General features: G+C 58.0%; 1 protein-coding gene across 6 annotated transcripts in view; it reads left to right on the top strand.

Moving 5' to 3' along the window:
* Positions 1-425: 425 nt before the first annotated feature.
* The window catches only part of SCN5A (sodium voltage-gated channel alpha subunit 5), a 92,660-nt gene continuing 70,736 nt past the window's right edge, over positions 426-22,349 (top strand). For all 6 annotated transcript variants that reach the window (XM_047875698.1, XM_047875696.1, XM_047875693.1 and 3 more), the window contains exons 1-3: positions 426-582; positions 15,565-15,879; positions 18,623-18,741. In XM_047875698.1, the coding sequence (XP_047731654.1) occupies positions 15,607-15,879; positions 18,623-18,741 (392 nt within the window). In that variant the 5' untranslated portion in view covers positions 426-582; positions 15,565-15,606. The remainder of the gene's footprint in view (positions 583-15,564; positions 15,880-18,622; positions 18,742-22,349) is intronic.

Here is a 22,349-nt window from a genome sequence, read left to right as displayed (position 1 = left end):
CCAGGGGGCTGAGTATCCCTCGTAGGGTCCCCAGGTCGGTGGCGATGCCTGTGTGTACCCGCCGGTGCGTGCCGCCGTGTGCCCGTCCCCGTCCGCGTGGGTGGCTGCATGTGGCGAAGCGTCCCCGGGTCGGTGAGCGTGCACCCCAGCGTGTGCCCGCGTCTGCGTGTGCCTGTCCGTGTCCGCGTGGGCGGCGGTCTGCGGCCGGGCGCCCCCCGGGTCAGCGTGGGGGTGTTCGCCCCGGCGGGCGCCCAGGGGTTCACCCTCTGAGCGGGCGGAGCGCCACGTGCGGAGTCCGGGGCGCGTCGCTCTGGGGCGGAGCCAGCCCGGGGCCCCAAGCCCCAGGCCGAGCCCAGGCGGGGCCCGCCCCCGACCCCGCCCCCAGCCCGAGCCCGCGCCGCCCGCCGAGCCCCGGAGCCCGAGCGGAGCGGCGGAGCCGAGACGGCGGCGGCGCCCGTGGGATGCGGGGATCGCGCCCCCGGGGCCGCTGAGCCTGCGCCCAGTGCCCCGAGCCCCGCGCCGAGCCGAGTCCGCGCCGAGCCTCAGCCGCCCATCCCGGGGCCCGGGCCGGGGGACCAGCAGGTGAGCGAGCGCCCCCGCGCCCGGGAGCCCCGGCCCGGCCGGAGCCCCCTCCGCCTGCCGCCGCCCAACTTTCCTCCCCGAGGGTCGGACCCTCCAGCCCCTGCGCACCCCCTCCCCTGCCCCGGGTGCGCCCGGCAGTTCCCTCCCCCATCGCTGCCCCCCGAGGCTGGGAGGCGGGAGAAGAAAGGGTGCAGATCTGCCGGGCTGGAGGGGACCCCCGGGGGGGGGGGAGGGGGGCGTCTGTAATCGCCTTGCGCCCCCTCCTCATCCCTTTCCTTCCGGGTTTCCCGGTGCGCTGTCGAGGGCCGGGGGGGGGGGGGGGGGGGGGGGAGGAGGAGCCGCGGCCCCGGCTTCCCGGCCGACCCTGGCGCAGGCTCTGGGAGGGTCTGGGATTGGGACCCGGATTCCCGAGGCCGGAGACCCCAAGGTCAGAGCGGCGACTAGGCGCGCAGTGAGTGTGGTTCCAGAGAGCCGGGGAGCCGACCGAGCAGGGCTGGGGATGGGGGAGGGGGCCAATCACCCCCTCTCTCTGGGCCCCGCCGAGCCGTCCTCTGAGGGTATCCTCTCTGGGACGAGATCTCTGCCCGTCCTGACCTGGGAAAGATCTCTGCGCCCTGAGGGGGCAGAGATTTATATGTGTGTCCTGTCTCTCTGCGCGCTCCGACCACGAAGAGATCTCTGTGCCCTCTGACGCCCCAACGGGGCCGCATCTGGTCTCTGTGTGCCTTGAAGGAGGGAAGAACTCCTTGTGGCCTCGACAGAGGAGATCTCTGTGCGCTGGGACTGGCGAGAGTTCTCTGCCCTCCTCGCTCTGACCTGGGCAGATCCACTCGCCCTGACGGGAGGGAGGCGGCTCTCATTCTCTGCGTTATTTGATCGTCTTTGGTGGCACCGGGAGGAAGTCGTGGTGCCTAGCCTGGTGGAGGCCAGAGATGTGGAGAGTGGTAGTGGAGGCGGGATGCTGGGGACGAGGCCCCGGCCATAGGCCCGCCTTGCAAACACCTGTTGGAGGCCGGTGCACAGATGAATCAGGAAGCCATGACTGAGGTTGGGGCAGGAGTCAGTCTTCTCTCCTGAGAGCCCCGAGTCCAGTCCCAGGAGGGCAGGATCCGTCTCCTCTTAGGCTCCTGGGCTGGCATTCCATCCCCCCAGCTGTCTCCCCCCAGCTCCTGCTGAGACCCTCGGCACCTTCCTCCGTGAGCCTGGACAGCTCAGTGGAGACAGACACACCCTATGACCCCACCGCGCTGCAGCACCTCAGCCTTCTCCCTGATTCCCATCAAACCCCTCAGGGTCTACGGGGACCCTGAGTAGCAGAGGCCCAGGCCACTGGGAGCCCAGCCCTGGGCACTGCTGTCCTCGACTCCATCTCCTTGCCCTCAACTCCTCCCAGTTGGAATTGGGCAGGTGCACGTGAGCGGGTGGTAATGGAGGGGGAAAGCGGAATGAGGGTGACACAGGCTGATAGCTGAGACCATGCCGCAGTCACAGGAGTATCGGAAGGGGAGGGTCAGGGCACAGCCAGACCGTGGAACACAGATTTTGTGCTAGAACGTCCAGCTCTGTGCTGAAATGAGCCTCGTTGAAGTTTTAATCTACTCCTGTCATCACTGCCACATTGTACAGGGGGAAACTGAGGCTGGCGGTGGGCCAAGGACTTACCCAAGGTCGTCTAGAGAGTTAGTGGATTTGGCGCACCACCTGGGGTGAAGATTCCTTGAGAGCCACTTCCTGGGGGCCAGAAGGACCTAGGACTGACCAAAGAGGATCTGAGCAGACAGGGAAGGGGCTCTGGAGTGCCGAGAACCAGCATTCAGCCCAGGGTGGCGGGGGCAGCTGCTGTGCCTCTGAGGTGCTTGGTCTGTCTCTGTGTGGTGCTCAGAGCTGCTCTGGAAAAGTTCCAGGATTGACTCACTCAGCATGAAGACTGAGCTCGGAGTGGTGGGAAGCATCAGAGACAGCTGACAGTTGTGGAGCAGAGGAGGCTGGTGCCCCAGCAACCCAAGAAGGGAGTCCTGGGAACGTCCCGGGACAGAGGTCAGGGGCAGTCTCCGTTCTGCTCACAGGAGGCTAGTTCCCGCTCACCCATGGGAAAGTTATCGGAAAGGTGTGTAACGACAGGAGTGCGTCCCCTTGCTCACCTGAAAGAGGGCTGATTATCTTCCAGCCGGAAGAGTCAAGATTATCTATCTAACAAAAATAACCTTCCACGTGGGTTTTGAAGGATGCATAGGAGTTTTCTAGATGAAGGAGCTACAGTCTAGCCATCAGGACCAGCCACCCAGTGCCGATTTGCGAGACAACACAATTGTTAGTTCAGCGACCCGTTTGGGTCTCATGGTGTGAGGGAGGGAGGGAAGAGCAGAAGCTAAAGCCAAGGTCACAGTCACGGGGGCCCTTGTGAGCTCTACTCAGGAATTGGGAATTTATCCTCAGTAATGGTACTAAAAATAGCTAACATTCACTGAGTGCTTTCTGCCAGCCAGGCATGGCACTAATCACTTTATAAGGCTCATCCCCTGAATCCTTGCGTCAACCCTGGAGGCGGGGGACCATACTAAGGACAGTATTGCAGGTGGTGAAACGGGAGACCCAGAAAAGTTAACTAACTTGCTCACACATCTACTAAGTCGCACATCTACTAAGAAGCAGGCCTTGGGTTTGAACCCAGGTGTCCATATATCTGCTCTAGACTGTCCTACCCCTCTAGTGCGGACCGTGGGTGCCACCAAAAGCCTTTCAATTGAAGGAGAGGAACAGTCAGGTTACCACAGGTGGTGGAACTTGTCGTGTTCCAACTTTCTTCTCTGTTCAGGGACTCGCCACTTCTCCCGTCCCTAACTTCGATTGCTCATTAAGTGAGATTCCCCACCGCCCTCCCACACCGCGAGCGAAGTTTAGGTTGGCAAGCTTGATAAAGGACAAAGGAGAAGCGACGGATGTTGCGGGGCTCTGACTGGAACCGTCGGTGCTTCCAGAGAGAGATGCCAACGTCCAGCAGTCATTTGGAGGGGACAGTCCAGCGTTCAGGCAGGAGAGCTGGGCTGGCGGCGGAAACTTGGAATCATCTGCAGAGGCCGGCCATGGGAGCCATGGCAGTGAATTAGACTGTCCAGCAAAAGTGCAGACCAGAGGTTCTCAACCCTGGCGATGTTAGCATCTCTCGGAAAGCGTTTTTAAATTGAAAAAAAAAAAAAATATGCCCAGGCTCCACCCCCAGAGGTTCTAATTCATCTGGCACCAGAAATGTTGAAAGCACCCAGGTGATCCTAATGTGGGATAGAGGGGGCAACACAACAGGGTGGGGGCAGTCCAACAGTCAAGGCCGGAGAAGTCTGCAGAGGAGCCTGAGAAGGAGCAGTCCGAGGGTGGGAGGCAGGCCAGGAGTGGGAGGTGTCACAGAAAGCAAGGAGGGAGCCCGTCCTGGAGGAAGGGGTGTCTTCCATTTCCTTCTGCCGAAGAGTGAAGAATCCTTCGCATTCTGAGAAGTTCATGGATAGATCAAAAAGAATGCATAATTTCAAAACGAGTGTCTGTTAGATTGAGCAACAGTAAGGGTGCCCGTGACCTTGGCAACAGAAACTTCCTTAACACCTCCAGAATGTGGTGCCCGGCGCAGCCGGACAGTTGTTGAATGAGTGAATGAATGAATGAATGAATGAATGAATCAGTGAGGGTAGTAGCTAGTTTGGAGTGGATCCAGGAATGAGCATGAGGTGAGGAAGTGGAGACAGCATGTGTAGACAGCTCTTTGCAAGAGTTTGATGGTTTAAGAGGGAGGGAAGAGATAGAGGGGAGCTGGCCGGGGGTGGGGTCAAGGGGGGGTGTGTAGGGAGAGCCTGAAGTGGACTCTAGGCATGTGTGTTCATGCAGTGCACCCACGGGCAGTGCTTGTAGGGAAAAATACCTTTTCCTCACAGGGAGGGGCCAGAGGTCTCTGCATTGACGTTGTGCCCATGGGGCCTCAGTTGCTCTCAGAGGGGGATTTTGCGGGCAGGAGCTGTGATTCCTCCTGGGCGTGGGGGGCACGAAGGAGAAGGAAATCTTGCTGTGAGGAGAGAAAGGTGTTCCAGAAAGCAGTATCTGGGGACACGATGAGGTTGTATGGAGCAGGTACCCAGGAGTAGGGGGGCTAGCGTAAAACTCCTGTGGCAAACTCTACAAAGGAAGCAGAGAGAGGAGAAGGGGTGAAGCCAGGGGCAGCCTATGGAGAGAGGCTGGACGTTGCAGGGAGCAGAGCAGGCATGGGGGGGTGGGGCGGCTGCAGAGGAAGCCGGGACTGGATGCCCACTCTCTTCTGCCAGCCCAGACTGGCCTGAGGTGGAGGTCTGGGGCAGAGTTCAGCCTGAGGTGGTTGGGGAGAGCCTGGATAGGACATTCAGGACCTACTCTGTGCCATGGAAGATTCTAGAAGGTGTACAATTCAGACACAATAACTGCTCTCATGGAGTTTACCTGCTCCTGGGGAAAGACAGTCTGGATACCACTTAACAAATAGATACAGAAGATAATTTTAGATCATGATCAGGACTATGAAGGAAGTAAAACAGGATGATGTGATGGAGAGACAAAAGTGACCCTAGACTGGCTGGTCAGGGAAGGCCTCTTGAAGGAGGTGATTGAACTGAGACCTGAATAACAAGAAAGAACCAATCCAGAGGACATCTGGAGAAAGAATATCTTATAAAGAGGGAACTGCATGTGCAAAGGCCCTGAGGCAGTGACAGGCTCCTGAGGCATGGGTGGCTTAGGTGGCCAGAATAGAGATAATGAGGTGGAGCTTGATGCCTCAGTTTCTGACCCCCACCCTTTCCATCATCTGCCCCCTTCTGATATGCACGGGTTATACCACTGCCTGGGACTGGCAGTGGTTCCTGGGGACGAGACTATTTTTAGACACAACTCTTCTCTTTGTGGGCCTAGAACATACCGTGTCTTTTTAAGATGATCAATATGGAATGGGTGCTATTTATAGAGCCTCCACGTCAATTCTTGGGGCCTGGGACCCTCAAACGGGGGAGGGAGCCCAGGAGCAGTCTCCTCAGGAGCAAGCCCCATGGCTGGCACAGCACTGGGGCCATGTGACTCATGGACTCTTTGAAACTTGTGTCACCTCCCCTGCCAGGCCACCCTCACCCCACCCTGCAGAATCATAGCCCTGGGCTGGGGAGCTGGGTGCCCACAGCTTCCCCACCACCAGCTTCATTTCCTGGAGGAGTATCTGGTATGCGCCAAGCCCAACAGAAAATTTACTGGTTATTGAAGCTAGAGTCTGGTGAGACAGTTCTGCGAATGTCTCTTGTCCGTTCCTCACTTTTACTACTCTGGATGGGCAGAAAAGGATACCGAAGACCCTCGGGGCCTGGCAGGTTCACCCCCAGGGCCAGAGAGAAGGCTGCTCAGGGCAGAGGAAACACGTGGTTGGGGCTGGGGGCTCAGCCTCCCCGGTGGAGGTCAGTGTGGCCCAGAGCAGCCAGGGGAGGGCGCCTGGAAGAGGTGGGATTAGAGTCCAGCTGAGGCGGAGGCACAGAATTTGGAGAGGTGAAAGCAGGCTGTGCTTGCGGGCCTGTTCTGAGAAGCAAACGTGTGTGCTCTGGGGCTGGAGTTCGGTTCTTCCTCCTCCGTTTTGCCTTCTGACCAAGTCTCCAGGGAGGCCGTGGGAAGCCGCACCTCCCCCCGCCCCCCAACACGGGGGTGTTAAGGGAGTGAAAGAACAGGATAGAGGTGCTCTCGTGGCAGTTGTGTGGGCGCCGGAAGGTCCCTCACCCGCTTGGAGATCCCGCTGGTGTCATCTCCAGGGGCCTGTCCCCTCCTTGCAGCCCTGGAGGCCGAGGGCCAGTGCGGGTCAGCCCGTAGGCTCAAGGTCACACAGGCATTGGGACGGCGCTAAGCCTGGGCCCATGTCTCCCTCGCCCCACCCAGGCCTGGCCCGGGCAGTCCCCGTGCTTTCTGGGAATGGATTTTGAAGGGTAGAAAGGCTCTTCCTGGCATTAAAGGATGGTAAATGCCTTTCTGGCGGGTATTGATTCCTCGAAGTCCTGTGTGAAGGAAGGGCCTGACTCCAGAGGCAGTGTTCAAAGGGATGGCAGGGCAGGGAGAGGTTTGGCTAGAAGCACTGATTTCAGTTCTCGGGCTACATTAGCTGTCCCTCCATCTGGCCAGGCTGGGAGATCTAAGACGGGGCGGGGGGTGGGGGGGGGCTGGAAATCAGGCCACAGGAGGGACCAGCCCAGCCCCATCAATACTTGCTGTGTGGCCATCAGAGCCCCAGCCTCATCGACCTGGGCCCATAGCAGGAAAGTGGTCCAAAGAGCTCCTCAGAGCCAGAGTGCCTGCCCTCTGCTGCCCAGCCCTGCTGCCTGCTTCGGGGCCCATCCCCGGGAAGAATCCAGGCCCTTCAGCCCATTCTCCCATCCTCCGACTAAGGGACACCCAGCTGGTGTGGGGGTGCAGGGAGGCAGAGGGACAGAGGCCTGCCCGCCACAGCCAGACTTGAGCGAAAGAAGGCCCGGGAGCTCAGCTGGCCATTTGCAGTGCCAGCCCAGCCACCACCCCCACCGTGGTGGGCTTGGATGAGGCACAGACTGCCAGTTAAATAAAGCGACAGCTAGTCGCTAACAAAACTGGAAACCCAGGGAAAGCCCCCACTCGCTTGCTGAGCTGGGTGCCTGTTAGATGTATAATTGCTGAGTTTCTGTTTCAGGAAATGTCTGAGGGAAGGAGAGAAAAATACTCCCTAAGGATCCCCCGGGGGCGGCCGTCCCCAGAGATAGCTGGACTTTGGGGCCTTTCCAGCCCTTGCCTTTTATGATTGAGTTGTTTCTGAAGGGCTTGTCCCCAGATGGGTCACTTATGGTCGCTGTGCATTGCAAAGGCAACTTAGATGACTTAGACGGCAGTCACCAACAAATACACGGTAAAAATCTCAGAAGCATTATGTCGAGCAAGAACAGTCAATGCCAACAGCCCATACAGTGGGCTTCTATATATGTGAAGTTCTAGAACAGGCAAAACTAATCTGTGCTGATAGAAATCAGAAAAGTTGACCAGAAAGGGACCTTAGGGAACTCTCTGCGGTGATGGGAATGTTTAGGATCTTACCTGGGGAGCGGAGGGGGTAGTTACACAAGTATATAGATTTGTTAAAAGTCGTTCACCTATAGCATCTAAAATCTGTGCGTTTTCTTGTTTGTGTATTACACCTCAATTTCAGAGTATTAAGGCAAAAGGATTGCACATCCATACTGTGTCAACAGACACTTTTGTAGCATAGATTTTGTGTATCTGTGGGTGGATTGCCTTATCTCTGAGGAGTAAGGGACCCTACACTCCCCAGGTTTCACTGGGGGAACTTCTGTCTCCCTCAGTGCACACAGTAGGTGCTCCATAAATGCTTCGGTTGCCATGACATCGGTACACGAAGGCTTTTTTTTTTTTTTTAAGCCCAGGTATTGAGCAAAATGAGTTGGAAGAAATGGTGCTAGAAAGAGGCTTAGGATGCTGATTGCTGTCTCTTGGGCACCTGTGTGCCCTCAAGGTGATTCCCAGGCCATAGGTGGGCACCTTTCTGGCCCAAATATGTGTAGATGCATGGGTATAGATGGTCCAGGGCCTGGGGCAGAAGTGCCCTGGTTGACCGAGCCAGCTCTCTGACTTCTGAGTTCTGTGGTCGCATCGTGGATCATTCAGGTCCCTACCCTGGAGACCCAGGGCCTCTAGGCAGCCCTGGGCCTTGACTAACAGCTCAGTGCCTCCTGGCACAACATTATAGATCCCTGTGCATGGAGCAGTGAACAGGATTACAAGGCAGACTTGGGCTTGGGGGGGAAGAGGATGTCGTGTGCCCTGTGGAGGGGCCCCTGAATGACCTGGGAAGTTTGCAGTTCTCCTGACCTGGCACTGGGAACACCACTGACCCCGAGATGAATGAACCGCTTCCAAGCCCGGTGGGCCCTGTCCTTACTGTGGGGAAGGAGGAGTTTGAAAAAACAGGGGCTTTGGCTGAATCCAGGGCTCAAGCCAGAGGTGCCCCCGCCCCCATTCCAGCTCTCCCTTCAGCGCCCACTCTGGAGAGCCCCCCCCCCGCCCCGGTCTCAGGGACCCCATTTCATCCTGCCTGGGGAAACACTCGCAGAGCAAACGGGTGGGGTTTTCCTGTCAGCTGAATTAGCCTCGGCTTCAGCCTGAGTGTTGGAATAAATGAGATGCAAATGAATGTAAATGAGGGCATCCCCAGCTTCTGGGGTGGGCGTGTTCGCCAACGGGAGGGATGGGGGGGGGATTCTGCAGGACTTCCCCAGATTGCTGGGGGCTGGGATAGGGACTAGAGAAGGAAAGCCCCCTCAGGATCCTCACCCCCTCCCCAGAGATAGGGCTCGGACTAGACAGAGTTAATGCGTTTGCAGCCTCAAAGGAGTGGAGCCTGCAGGGAGCCGGTTAGCTGAGGCCCTGCACAAGGACATGCCAATGTGCCTTTGATCCGGGAGCAAGGACCTGAATGCACAGGCCACGAGCACCAGCTGGCACCCCCGCTGAGCCTTTGTCCAAGCTGGTACCCTGGGAGCGCCAGGACTGTGCAGATAATTGCCTGGGCAGGAGGGATGCTGTAGACCCCTCCCACTTCCCCCCTGTCCCCCACCTCCCTCCCAACCACCCACAGCCACTGCCCCAAACCGGGGTGGCCGCTTTCCGGTCTGCGGAGGAGGACAACTGTCCTTCAGCCCATCCCTACCCCCTCCCTGCCCCTCCCCTCCCCCACCCCCAGCTAGCCTGAGGCCCAGCCCAAAGCAGGTGGAGTTCTGTAAGGGTTTAGAGCCTGGTGGCCGGGACACCGTGGTCACGCCATCAGTGGAGATGTAACATGAATTACAACCGCAAGTCACATATGCAACGTGAAATGGTCTAGTAGCCACATTTTAAAAAGTCAAAAGTAGCAAGTGAAGTTAATTTGAACATATTTTACTTAACCCAGTATATCCAAAATATCGTCTGTGTAAATCGTAATCCACGTTTAAAAGTTAATGATGGGACCGTTGACATTCTTGACCGTACTAAGACTTCAGAGTCGGTGTGGAGCGAACAACAGCACATCTCGATGGGCACGAGCCACATTCCACGTGCTCCGTGCCATGGGGGCTGGGTGGCCACCCTGTTGGACAGGGCAATTGGACAGGGCCGGAGCTGGAGAGAGAAACTCCTAGGGAATCGTTTCCAGCGAGGGAACTGCTGACTCTCTGGGCATGGGCAGAAACCGGCCAGGGCTCCCTGGGAGCATCTGCCCACGCGTGGGCACAGACAGGTTGGCCAGCCAGAGGAGGCCAACAGGGACTAAGCCAGGGACTCCTCGCTCTGTAGTGGGGATCACAGACATGCCCCACGGTAGACCTTGTCCCTTCCTCCCCACCCTCTGTGCCATCAGAGGTGGGAGACGAGGTAGGACCTTGGTTAGGCCTGGCTTCGCACAGACTGGGGCTCGCTCACTTGACCTGCAAGCATCAGATTTCCCTTTGTGTAACGGAGATAATAACCTCCCCTCTTCCTGGGATTGTTGCAGGGATGAAAGGTGACCCACAGCAGCACTTAGAGCCGTCTCAGACGTATCATGAGCACGTGATACTCAGCCATACTGCTGGCATGGCCCACCCAGCTCATGGTTGAGGAAACTAAGGTCCAGAAAAAGGGGGCGTTCTGATGCTGTCCAAGCTCACCGTGTGGGCTAGTGGCTGGGCAATAGGAGGGTTAATCTGGCGTTCATTCACTCATTCATTCATTCACCAGGCCCTTCGAGGCATCTCTGCTGGGCCGGACTGTGCTTTGGGAGCTCAGGACACAGCCGAAGGCAGAGGCAGAACAGAAACAGGGAATCTTCCAGAGAGGGAAGTGGGGGAGCCAAAGGTGGAAGCGGAGTTGGGCACAGTGCCCGGCTCTCTGGCCCAGGGCATCGCTTCCTTGCTAATCTCAGCAAGGCTAAGTGGAAATTTCTTTAGAAGCCACCGAGTGGCATTGCGGATGGCTCGGACTCATTTTCCCATCATGACCTGTTGATTTAGGATCCATCACCTTGGGCAGAAAAGTACTCTAGGAAGTCATCTGTAGGACCATGCACACAGTGGGTGCTGCTTAAATGTTCACTGAATCACTCAGTTGATAAAAGGATTCTATGCGTTGAGGTGTTGATTAGTTTTAACTTGTTTTCCTCAAGGAAGATATAAATTCGCTCCTGGTGCCCTCCCCTCCACCTGTGGGGAGTGAGCCCTGGCTTCCTGAGCACCCACCCGCTCTCCCTGAGCTTCTTGCTTTAGGACTGAAGAGCAGTGGAAAGCAGGGCCATGGGGCAAGGGCACAGGTTGCCTGAGCCTGCAGGGTGGGAGGGAGGAGCACAGAGCAGAGGAAGCCGGTAGAGATTTTCTAGGAAGCCTGGGAACCACTTCCACGGAGCGCCTTGCATAAATTTACATGGCAAAGAATATTCTTTGCATGTTGTGTTCCAGAGGCTCCGATTCCAAGGCGACCAAAATGCCAGAGGTGACTCAGGATGCTGGAGCATGCCTGCCTTGGGATCCGGGAGCGGAACAGGCAGGAAGGCACCACAAGGAGAGGTTGGGCTGGAGTCCTGTCCCTCTTTACCTCTCAGGTGACCGACCATTCTGGTTTGTCCGGGACCAAAGGGTATCGCATCTCAGGATGCAGCAACCTTAGTGCTGAAACCAGGGAGGTCCAGAGCATCAGTCCCCAACCCTGGACTGTACCCACGGCTGCACCCTGTCGAGTTCCACGTCATGGCATTGTGACCACCGGGAATTGAGCACCAGCTCTGTGCCCCATACGTTCAGGAAAATCTTCCTTCAGGAAGGCCGCCTGAAGAGACAAAAAATAAGAGACAAGTCCAGAAGGGTCCAGTTTCTGGTGTGGACGCTGGCTGTTCTCCCCCCACGGCATCTTCACCCTGTTGTGAATACTGGTATGTATAGGCCAGCGACTCAGAGGAGGGGGGCCCAGCCCTTCCCTAAGAAGGGGTTTTCAGGCTGTTGGGTGAAATCAGACTCACCCCAGGGACCATCAGAGAACAGCCGAGGCCAGGAAGCGGGGAAGGGCAGGGTACCCAGAGGAGGGAGGTCAGTGTGCGTGGGCAGTCACAGAGGGTGTCCTGGAGGAGGTGGGTCGGTGAGGAGAGCCTTCAGGGTGGCCCTGCCATCACACGGGGCAGGGGACAGTGTTTGGGAATGTCTGAGCCAGGGAGTGATGGAGCTGAATGTAAAGGATGGAAGGAAAGAAGGAGGAGGCCAGTGGCCGTGGTGTCAGCACAGTGCCAGCCGGGAGAGGAGGCCTGTCCCTGGGCAGCGGCGGTGGGAAAGGAGGCGGGGATGTTTGGTGAGGGTGCAGGGGTGTAGCCCGGGTCAGAGGAAAGGATCAGGAGGAACCGATTTGAGAAGGAGGGTTCACGGTCTGCTTCCGTGAAGTCTCGGGAGCCAGCAGAACTTTGGGAGACATGCCCCCAGTAACCAGAAACTGATAAACTTGAGAGAGGATGGAGTCGGGGGCCCCTTGAGCTTGAGTGAAGCTGACAGAACAGGGGCAAGTGGGCCGGGAAGGGTGATCGGCTGGGAGAAGCCTTTCCAGCCTTTCCAGGGAGCGGACAGACAAGCTGTCCCAGACGAGGGGAGAGTCACCGGCGTGCTGCTTCCAGAGAGCATGCTCTTGGAATGAACCCAGGTCTGGGCTCCCTCACACGCTGAAGCTGTGCAAGACAGAGGCCCCCTGCTCCTCCCAGCCGGAGGTGGGGCCTCCCTGGAAAGCCAGGGGCCTGACCTCCCAGGCCCGAAGGCTATAGCTGGGCCTGAGCCTGGAGCGTCCTTGGCCCACCCCCAACCCCTCCTTACCTTGGCTTCACCGGAAACCTTGCAGCCAGGGCCCAGCAGGTCTCGGCCACCGGCAGGGCGTGGGCCCTGAGCTGCTGAAGGAAGGGCAAGGCCAAAGCCAGGTGCAGGCAGGGGAAGAACAAGAGAGAAAACAGATCCATCCTGCCCACCCACCACGCACCACCTGCGGGGGCCAGAGACAAAGGACACTCTTGACTGGTTTACTTTGGAACCTGAGGCTGCCTGGCTGGGGGGGGGGGGGGGGGGGTTGGGGGGGCGCGCTGGCAGGGAACTTTATCTGGAATCTGGTTTCAGAAACCACAGACTTCCTGGGACAAGACCCTTCCTAAGACCCAGGCCCCCATCGTCAGCGCTTCTTTATGAACGTGTTAAACAATAAGATCTAGCAGTGGGTCTAATAAGCATTGTCATTTTGAAGTATCGATAAGCGTTCATGATATTTGAGATGCTTGCGGCACCTGTCATGGGTCCGGGAAAGATCTGCAAGCTTCTACTGGTCACAGGTACCGCTCACGCTATCGTTTTGCTGCCTACATTCATAATTGAGGGAGGTGCTTAATTGCAGTGAGAAGTTAGTGAGAATGAGGTGTCGTTTACCCTGCCCCAAACTCTTTCCCGAACTCCATAGATGAACAAAGGTGTCTCTGGTGCCAGCAGTCGGAAGAGTGGTCGCCCCGACCAGGGAGGTAGTGACCGGAGGGGAATCTGAGTCTGGGGGACCGGAGACAATTATTTTTCTTGACCTGGGTGCTGTTACCAGGTTTGTTTGGTTTGCAGACATTCATCCACCTGTACGCTTAGGAGACGCGCCCCGATCTGCGCGAATCATCGATTTCAATACGCATTTTAAAAACACCTTTACGGGAACAGACGTATATGCAGGTGTCAGCTTGTGCGTGCATGCACTCTCTCTCTCTCTCTCTCTCTCTCTCACACACACACACACACACACACACACACACACCAGTATATACCGGTGAGCCTCTGTAGGTCCGTGGGCATACACGTGTCTCCAGAACCCTTGCAGGCATGTGGACACAGATGGATACAGTTGAGACAGAGAACACTATTTTTAGGAAATACTTCCAAGTCAAAGAGGAGGCTTCCTGATTTACTTGACTGGTGATTGCTGATGGTGGAGAGAATTGCCCTGCAAAGGGCTGTTGTCATCCAGGCTGGCTTTTTTTTTTTTTCTTTCTTTCTCCTCCCCCTCCCCCCACCTTTTTTAAAAGAAAGACTAATGACTTTATGGCTTTTGTGAACATAATACAAGATCATCCTAACTAATTCAAGCACTAAAGGAAAGTACAAAAAGGAAAGTGTACAATTACCCAAATTCTTACCAGCTAAGGGGGAAAAAATCATTCACCTTTGGTGATGAGTATTACAGACACCTTTCTTTGTTCACTCGAAGATGGAAGCTACACAGAGATCGCTTTTAGAAAATGGAGCCCACTCCCTCACTTGCTATTTTTAACAGAGATGCTCCTCTAACTTCACTTGGATGGAACAGAAGAACAAGACACCGAAGGATGGGGTGGTTCTTACAGTGCGGGGTCCTAGGACCTCTGCTCTGACTTTCCCTCCACACATTCCTTGCTGCGCTTCCCTGGGGAAGGCTGTGTAGCGCTTGCTCACTGTTTACCTGTCACCTGGCCAAGTGCCTGCCTCCCAGCAATCACGGTGCCTGGTCCTGGGCTCCTTGCGGGCTGTGTGCAAGGGCCGATGCGGCAGATCACTGGGGTCACTGGTGACATGTTTCTCGGGAGTGAGATCAAGGCAAAGCCTGCCTTTGGTTGGCGGAAAGGGATTCTGTCCTGGCAGGGATCTCCAACAGGTGTCCACCCTGCCCTCTTGAGCTGGTGCCCGGCCATTCCTGGGTTTGATGTGGTAATTAGTGACACTGCCTCCCCCTTCCCGGTGGTGTCCCAGTCAGGAGCTGTGCCTACCACATCCTGTTTTGCTGGGACAGTCAGGAGCGCATTCTTTGGCCTCCATGTCATAGGCAGAGCCTGTTCGCACCAGGTCCTGGATCGTTTGAGGCCACTGGGGCCCACATTCCCCCGGTCTGGCGTCATACATGTGTGCCGGTTGGACACCCTCGTGGATGGTGGTCACTGTTGTCCGCTTCTGCTGTCACTTGTTCAGATATGGGAGGAAGGGAGCAGGTGGGGAGGTGTGAGGAGCCTGAGATGCTCCATCTGAGTTTCCCATCTTTGGAAAAATGCTCCCCCTGGGGATCTCGAGGTGGGGGGTCCTCTGCTGCAGCCGTATACACCAGGGGGCCAGCACCTGCATGACTGTTACCCTGCTGTTTCCAGAAACCCGTGGGATTTGCCTGTGTCTCATTCGGCAGACACAGATGCCCCTTCAGTTACCAGAGGTTGGCACCCCCGTGCCCCAGGAGAAGTCTGGGCAGCCTTCCCCTGCAGGCGCGTGGTGCTGTGGGGAGACAGAGCGGCCCCCACCCTTTGGCCCCCGCGCCCAGGCTGCGTCTGCCTGAAAAAGAGACCCAGAGTTTGGGCATTGGCCCAGGAGGCCTGTGATCACCCTCCACAGGGCCCCAGGGGTCCCTATAGAAGGGACAAGCTTGAGAAGAGGGATGGCACAGGGTGTTCTTCATGATTCCCTCCATCACTCGCTTGTTCAGGACCAGCCCTGCCACAGACCTGATAAAAAGGTGACAGGCCCCATCCCTGCCCTAGGGAGCATCCCTCCTAGTCCAGAGAGTGTCAGCACCTTGGTGGGAAGTATCTCAGTAGGCTCGGGTAAGGAAGCAACAGGTGCAAGGGCTCCCTTTTGTGTCGAGTGGGGCAGAGCAAAGGGCTTCGGTGAGGCAGCCACTCTTGCCTCCTTGCCATCAAGCGTGCCCCCTGGGATGGGAAAGGGACTGTCCCGCGGGTCCCCACGCGGAGCCCACAGCCCGGAGGACACGGGGTTTACCCAGGCCAGGGTCGGCCAGGTGTGTCTCTGGAGACGTTGGGAACTGCGCCCGGGACCCTGCCCGCCAACCTCGTCCTCCCCCCCCCCCCCCCCCCCCCCCGCCCCCTGGGTCCGGGCACAGCATCAGGCGCCGCGTCTGTGTCTCCTGGCTTCCCCACAGGCCACGCGAGGACCGCCTGGGCCCCAGAAGCAGGATGAGAAAATGGCAGACTTCCTGTTACCTCGGGGCACCAGCAGCTTCCGCAGGTTCACCCGGGAGTCCCTGGCGGCCATCGAGAAGCGCATGGCGGAGAAGCAAGCCCGGGGCTCGGCCGCCTCGCAGGAGAGCCGGGAAGGGCTGCCCGAGGAGGAGGCTCCCCGGCCCCAGCTGGACCTGCAGGCCTCCAGAAAGCTGCCGGATCTCTACGGCAACCCGCCCCGAGAGCTGATCGGGGAGCCCCTGGAGGACCTGGACCCCTTCTACAGCACCCAAAAGGTGACGGCCGCCCACCTCCGTGCCCACGCCTTCCTGCGGCTCCCTGTCGACAGCAGATAGGGAGAGGGCCTCGCCTCCACGTGGGGCTGCGTTCAGGGTAGGCTCCCTGGGCTTCGAGGGAGTGAGTCATTGGTGATCTATATTCCGATCATCTGAATTTTATTCCGGAATAAAAGCCAGAATTACGCAGCCTGATACGGTTTGGTGTTAGAAGGGAAGGAGCGGGCAGAGCCGCGGTTGTCTTGCCTCCTTGTGGAGTGCCCTATTCTGGAAGTCATTGTGCTTAGACTTTCCCCTCTGGCAGACTTCTCCCCGTCTTGGGTCCCAGCGCACAGCACATGGTCCCCTCTCCTACTAAGGACACCCTGTGGCCCGCACGCTCTGGCGAGAGGGTTTGCCGGGCGTTGGCCGTGCCTGGGCAGCTCAGGCTGGGGGCCGAGGCAGTGGCTCCTGGGCCTCGCAGGCTGGCAACAGGGACTGTGAGGGCCGGTGGGACATCCGAGAGGGGTGGGGAGGGAGCTTACTCTGCCATTGTCCCCCTGGGTGTGGGGCGGGGAGGTGGCTTTTGTCCACTGGGAAGGGTGACTCAGGCTTCCTCCCAGTAAGGATTTGCACCCAAGAGGTGAATTCCCCCCATCTGGGTACCCTGCCCCGGCCTCACCTCTCAGACCGCCAGCAGACATTTGGTGGAGGCCTTTCCCCAGACGGCCAGGTCCTAAGGAAGAAGGTGGCTGGAGGGCAGACAGAGTCGGTATTCACAGGGCAAGTATGAGCATGCGGCAGTGTAAGTCCTGTGTGTCTGTGTCACCAGGTGCCTGTGTGTGTGTGTGTGTGTGTGTGTGTGTGTGACCATGCCATGAGACTGCATTTAAGAGACCAGGAGCCTGAGGGTCGGTGTGCTGCACAGTTGTCTCCATGTGTGATGTGAGTGGGTGTGCGGGTCAATGGGTAAAGGGAGAGCCCACCCAGTCGACATGCGCAGCAAGAGAAGACACCTTGCACCTGCTGGCACTTGCCCCTGGTTCAAGTGACACAGGTGAGGTTGAGGTCGAAGGCTGGGGCGACAGTTGGGCTCAGAGTAAGGCTGGAAGCTGGGATCCGTCAGGGTAGGTGGGCCTAGGTCCCAGTTGGCCAGAGCGGGAGGTAAGAATTAGGGTGAGGGTTAAGGCCAGAGCTGGTGGCCAGTCCGGGTTTCAGTGGCAAATGAGAGCGGCAGTTAGGTGGGAGTCAGCTGGGACAGGCCGGAACTGTGGCAGGAGGACCCAACTGAGGATGGAGGGGAGACTGGGCTGGGCTTTGGGGGGCGGGTAAGAGTTGAGGCTGGAAGCGGCCGGGGACACTGGCTTCCATCCCTGTGATCAGGAATACTTGAACCATGGCCTGGGTCTGACTGTGGCCTCTAACCTTCTGTCTCTCCTTGCTGCCCCCTGGCCACACTGCCTGAAGTCCCGAGGGGTGACACAGGTACCACAGCAGAACTTTTTGTCCTGACACATCCAGTCAGCTTATCTTTCCAGCTCAGATTAAATAGAACTTTGTCTCACCAGCTCAACCTTCGCAGAAGCACAACCCCTGAGCCACCTCAGCTGTGCCGGGCTTAGCCTGGGTGGTGGTGGCGGCCGGGGGCGGGGGGGGGGGGGGCAGGGAAGGGGGGATGCGCTGCTGTCCTCGAGGGCTGTATCTGCACGCGGCTTAGCCTCCAGCACCTCCTGTCCACTCCCACATCCCACGGTGCTGTGTGGACAGTGTCTTCTGGAAGCCTGCAGAAAGGGTCCGCCTTGGGCTGCTCAAAACCCCCCACCCCCACCCCGGAGAGGGGGACACCCAGGTGGCTCAGTCAGTTAAATGTCCAACTCTTGATCTCAGCTCAGGTCTTGATGTCAGGGTTGTGAGTTCAAGCCCCACAGTGGACTCTGTGCTGGGTGTGAGGCCTACTAAAAAAAAAAAAAAAAAAAAAAGAGGGGCACCTGGGTGGCTCAGTTGGTTGAGTGTCTGACTCTTGATTTCAGCTCAAATCTTGATCTCATGGTGTGTGGGATCGAGCCCTGAGTCCAACTCTGTGCTGATGGCAAGGAGCCTGCTTGGGATCCTCTGTCTCCCTCACTCTCTGCCCCTCCCCACCTCGTGTGTGCACGCACACACACAATAAATAAATAAATGAATAAACAAACAAACTTAAAAAAAAAAAGACACCCCCCCCCCCCCCAGTGGGGGAAGACGCTAGGTCATCGGTCATCTCCTCTGGTGGGGGCTGCAGGGCTGACACCTGTCCTGGACTCAAGGAGACAGGGCCTCAGGGCTGGGGTCTGCGTTTTGCCATCCCTGCTTCTCACCTGTTACAGTCTTCTCGAGGACCAGCTCCCTCATCAGTCCCTGTGGCCCCAGCGGGCAGGGAGGGGTCGGCAGGGGGAAGGGGAAGGAGCTGATCCTGGCCAGATCCTGGCCTCTGCTGTAATAACAGCTCGGCTGGGCGCATGCGAGGCCTCTTCCTGTTAGGGCCGTAATTTTGAAACGTAATTTTGCCAACCTGGCATTCCCCTAAACTTGACCTGATCCCACTGCAGCCGTGGGCGACACCGTGAGGGCCCATTGACCTGCCAAACACACCAGCTGCCTCTTTTTCTCCCACCCCACCCCTTAGCCAGGGTTCTAGGGCTCTGAGCCGACACCTGCCCCCCAGAATCCTCTCTCCACAAGGGCCGAGGGGCCACCGCCCCAACCTAAAACCCCTCTCTGTTCACAGACCTTCATCGTGCTGAATAAAGGCAAGACCATCTTCCGGTTCAGTGCCACGAATGCCTTGTATGTCCTCAGTCCCTTCCACCCTGTCCGGAGAGCGGCTGTGAAGATTCTGGTTCATTCATATCCTTTGCAGTCGGTCCGTGCTGTGCATCTTCTCTGGGCCCCACGAGGAGGTGGGCAGGGTGTTTAAGGCTGAGAGCAGGGCCGTCCCCGTCCCGAGGGCCCAGGCAGCACAGTCATCACCTGGTGGCCGGTTGGATGGGCAGGCTCTTGGGCCCCACCCCACACCTGCCAAGTAAGCCTCTGCGTTTCAACAACCTCCCAGGGGATTCTCGGGCACGGGAAAGTTTGGGAAACCCTGCCTCTTCAGGAGAGAAACGTCCTGGAAGCCGAGCGACTAAGGGATCCTTAGTAGGGATCCTACTAAGAAGACACAGGCCTGTCAGGGTCCCCTGACTCCGATATTGGCTCCAAAGTCCCCTCCCGCCGCCTCCCCACCCCCTTGCAGCAGGTCACCGGGGCTCAGCCAAGGAGAAACCGCTTCCTGGTAAAGAGGCCTCTGGTGCAGTCACACGTGGGCATCCTTCGAGGGAGGCGACACTTGCTTTTTGATTAGGTGTTGACAAAATGTTTGCAGTTTCAGAGTTATCTCAAAGAACTCCGGTTAGCGTTAAATTATATAAACCGCAGCCTAAAAAAGCTGCCGGCTGTGGAGGAGCGCTCTGGGACTGCTGCAGTGTAATAAGGGACAGGACTGGCCTTTGGGCCCCCAGGGGGGCCTCGATCCGCCGCGTGGGACGTGGGACGGGGCGCCGGCACCCAATCGCGGCGGTTCTGCGGACTTCGGAAAAGGGGCCCCACAGATGGGGAGGCGGGGAGGCGGGCAGGCGGGGGTCCGGATGCAGCCGGAGGCATCTGCGGCTCAGTGCGCCCGCCTGGGCAGCCTTCCTTGGGCTGGCAGCTGGCTGGGCTGTTAATCGAATCAGGGCCGCTGGGCTCTGCGGTGGGGCGATGAGTCGTGGGTGTGGCAGGCGGGCCCAAGAGCGCTCCCCGAGGGCCCCCCTCCGTTCCCCACTCTGGATGGACCTTTTCTGAGGCCAAGGCAAAGACCCGTTCACCTCTGGGCAGGGCAGGAGGCTTCGGGAAAACACCCTGCCCGGTGTCCGCTAAAAGGCGGACAGCTCAGGGGCTCCGCCTGCCCAGGCGGGGATGAAGGGTGCTGCTTCCTGGCTCCACTTGCTGCCCAGGTGTGCCTGAGCCTCACCCCAGGGGTTCAGCCGAGGGGCGCTTTGCCAGATTTGCTCTCTGCACGCAGCCGCGCTCTCCCCTCCTCCCGCCGGCTCCTGCCTTTCTCACAGGGCTCCAGAGACCCGTGTGTGTCCAGGGAGAGTCTCACCCGCAGCCCCAGCCGCGGCTGTGGCAACTGCAGGGTGGTCTCCAGGGCGGACAGACGCCGTGGGGGAGGGGCTGTATTCCGGGGACCGCCCGCCCTTCAAAGCGAGGCGCCAGGAGCTCGAGATTGAGTTTTGAGCCGTTCTGCCCACTGCTTCTAAACGCCCCGTAGATGCCCGGGCACTCTGCTGGGCACCGGGGTGTAGGGAGCTGAATAAGACTCTGTCCTTGGCCCCTTGGGAGTTTGCAGTCCCCCTAAGAGTGATAAGACAGCTACAGGAACGGTTGTGGTTGTCGTTCCTGCCAGCGTGTGGGCACAGCCTGGTGGGGACAGCGCAGCGGGAGGGAAGGCCGGCCTTCTTGCTCGCCCTGAGCTGGTCCCCGCCTCACTCCAGGGGCGGGGCCTCCCTGAAAGCATTCTCCGGCTCCCACCTGGGGCTTCTCCTGCAGGTATCTAACCAACCCAGCACTGTTTGGCAGCCGCAGCGGGCCCCCAGGGATGCGACAGCAGCCCCAGGATTCCTCCTGCAAGGCTCTGGGCCGGGCGGGGGCGGGGGCAGGCAGATGAAGCCAGGGAGGCAGTCGGGACACTGGAGTCCCCAGCCTGGCCAGTGTCCATGGAGCAGAGGCCCAGCCTGTGGGGTGCTCCTTCCACCCGGCGGGACCCACCCTGAGGCCTCAGCGCCGGCCTGTGTCCCCCAGGGTCGCTGCCCCAGGGAAGTGGCTTGCTATCGTTGAGGCCCCGCGAAGGTCTCCCAGGGGCTGCCTTGACAAGCCACTGCGTGGGGATGGGAGCGCTCTGCTGGTGCGCCCCCTGGTGGGCTCAGGGCAGCGGGGGAGAAGAAGGGTCCAGATCCGCAGGATTTGGGAGCAGCCTCCGTGCCCTTGAGCCTTGCCATTCAAAGAGTGGGGCACAGACCAGTAACGCCCGCATCACGAGGGTCTTGTAAGACCTGCCGAATCTCGGGCCCCACCCCACCCCTTGCATTTTCGCCAGGGCCCGGTGATTCGGGCACAAGCCGCCCTGGGCAGTCGTTTACAAGTGTCGGTCTGTGAGGGCCCCATCATTTAAAATGCCGATTCCTGGCCCTTTCCAGACCAGAATCCCCGGTGGGAGGCCTGGGAGTCCACTAGCTTTCCGTGTAGTCCTTTTCTTCGTAATTGAAATATAATCCACATGCCACACAATTTATCATTTTAAAATGTAGCATCACCGCTTTCCAATTCCGGCACATTTCATCACCCCAAAAAGGAACCCTGTGCCCATTAGCAGTCACTATGCGTTTCGAATGCACACAGATTTCGTGTGTTGAATAGTGAGTTTTCACTCTGCTGACATTCCTTTGTATTGTGGTAAAACACACACACACACACCCCCCAAAATTTAGCATCTCGAGCCATATGTAAGTATACAGTTCAGCAGTGTTACTATATGCATATTGTCACGCAGCAAAGCTCTACCTAACCCTTCTGCGTCTTGCAAAACCGAAAGTCTGCACCCATGGCCGGCTCCCATTTTCACATCCGCTGACACCCACCGAGCCACACAGGTGCGCATTTCTGCGCCAGGCCCTTCGGAAAGGGCAAGGGAGCAAAGACAAACTTAAGACAGGGCAGGAGGGCAGCCCCTGCTCTCAAAACCCACTCACTAGTAACAGCCCGGGCACTCACAGGGACGGGCTAGCGAGCGCCCCGTAATTCAGTCCAGCTTCGCTCTGTGCTCCGCCCTTGCAACGCGTCCCTGGGAAGTGGCCTACAAAGTAAATATGGGTATGTAGGATTATTTTTTTCCGATGTATTTTTGTTATAATCCTGCAGGATGTGTTCCTGCCAGAATCAAATAAAAGAAACCAACTGAAGCCCCGATTGCACCGCAGCCACATTCAGAGAGGCCTCACGTTCACGCCGAGAAGCTTTCTGCCTTCCTGGGTGCACAGGATCTGCTCACAAAATCCTCCCACGTTTCTCTAGCAGATTCAAATGGGCAATCAAACCACATGTTTGTGTGTGTGTGTGTGTGCATGTTCATTGAATAGCACAAATATATGAACATGCCCCCCACGGCATCCCTTCTGTTTGGGAGGTTTTTTTTTTTTTTTTGACTCCCCGGGATCTGAAGATAGACGGGCCAAGTTTCAGGCATTCCCCACCACCCATGCAGGCAGTCCTTGCTGGCATTTTAATCATGAGGCTGGGAGTGGGTGTTTGGGGACAATGACACGACAGGATTGAAGATGTTCAGCTGAGCTCAGACCTCGAGAGCTGGCCTTTGCCTCTGCCCACACACGGGGCCGGCTCAGTCATCGGCCTGAAACTGCCAGACGATACAAGCAGGT

Source organism: Prionailurus viverrinus, chromosome C2, assembly GCF_022837055.1.
Source record: "Prionailurus viverrinus isolate Anna chromosome C2, UM_Priviv_1.0, whole genome shotgun sequence".
NCBI classification, from domain to species: Eukaryota; Metazoa; Chordata; class Mammalia; order Carnivora; family Felidae; genus Prionailurus; species Prionailurus viverrinus.
This window is presented reverse-complemented; position numbering and strand designations above follow the sequence as displayed.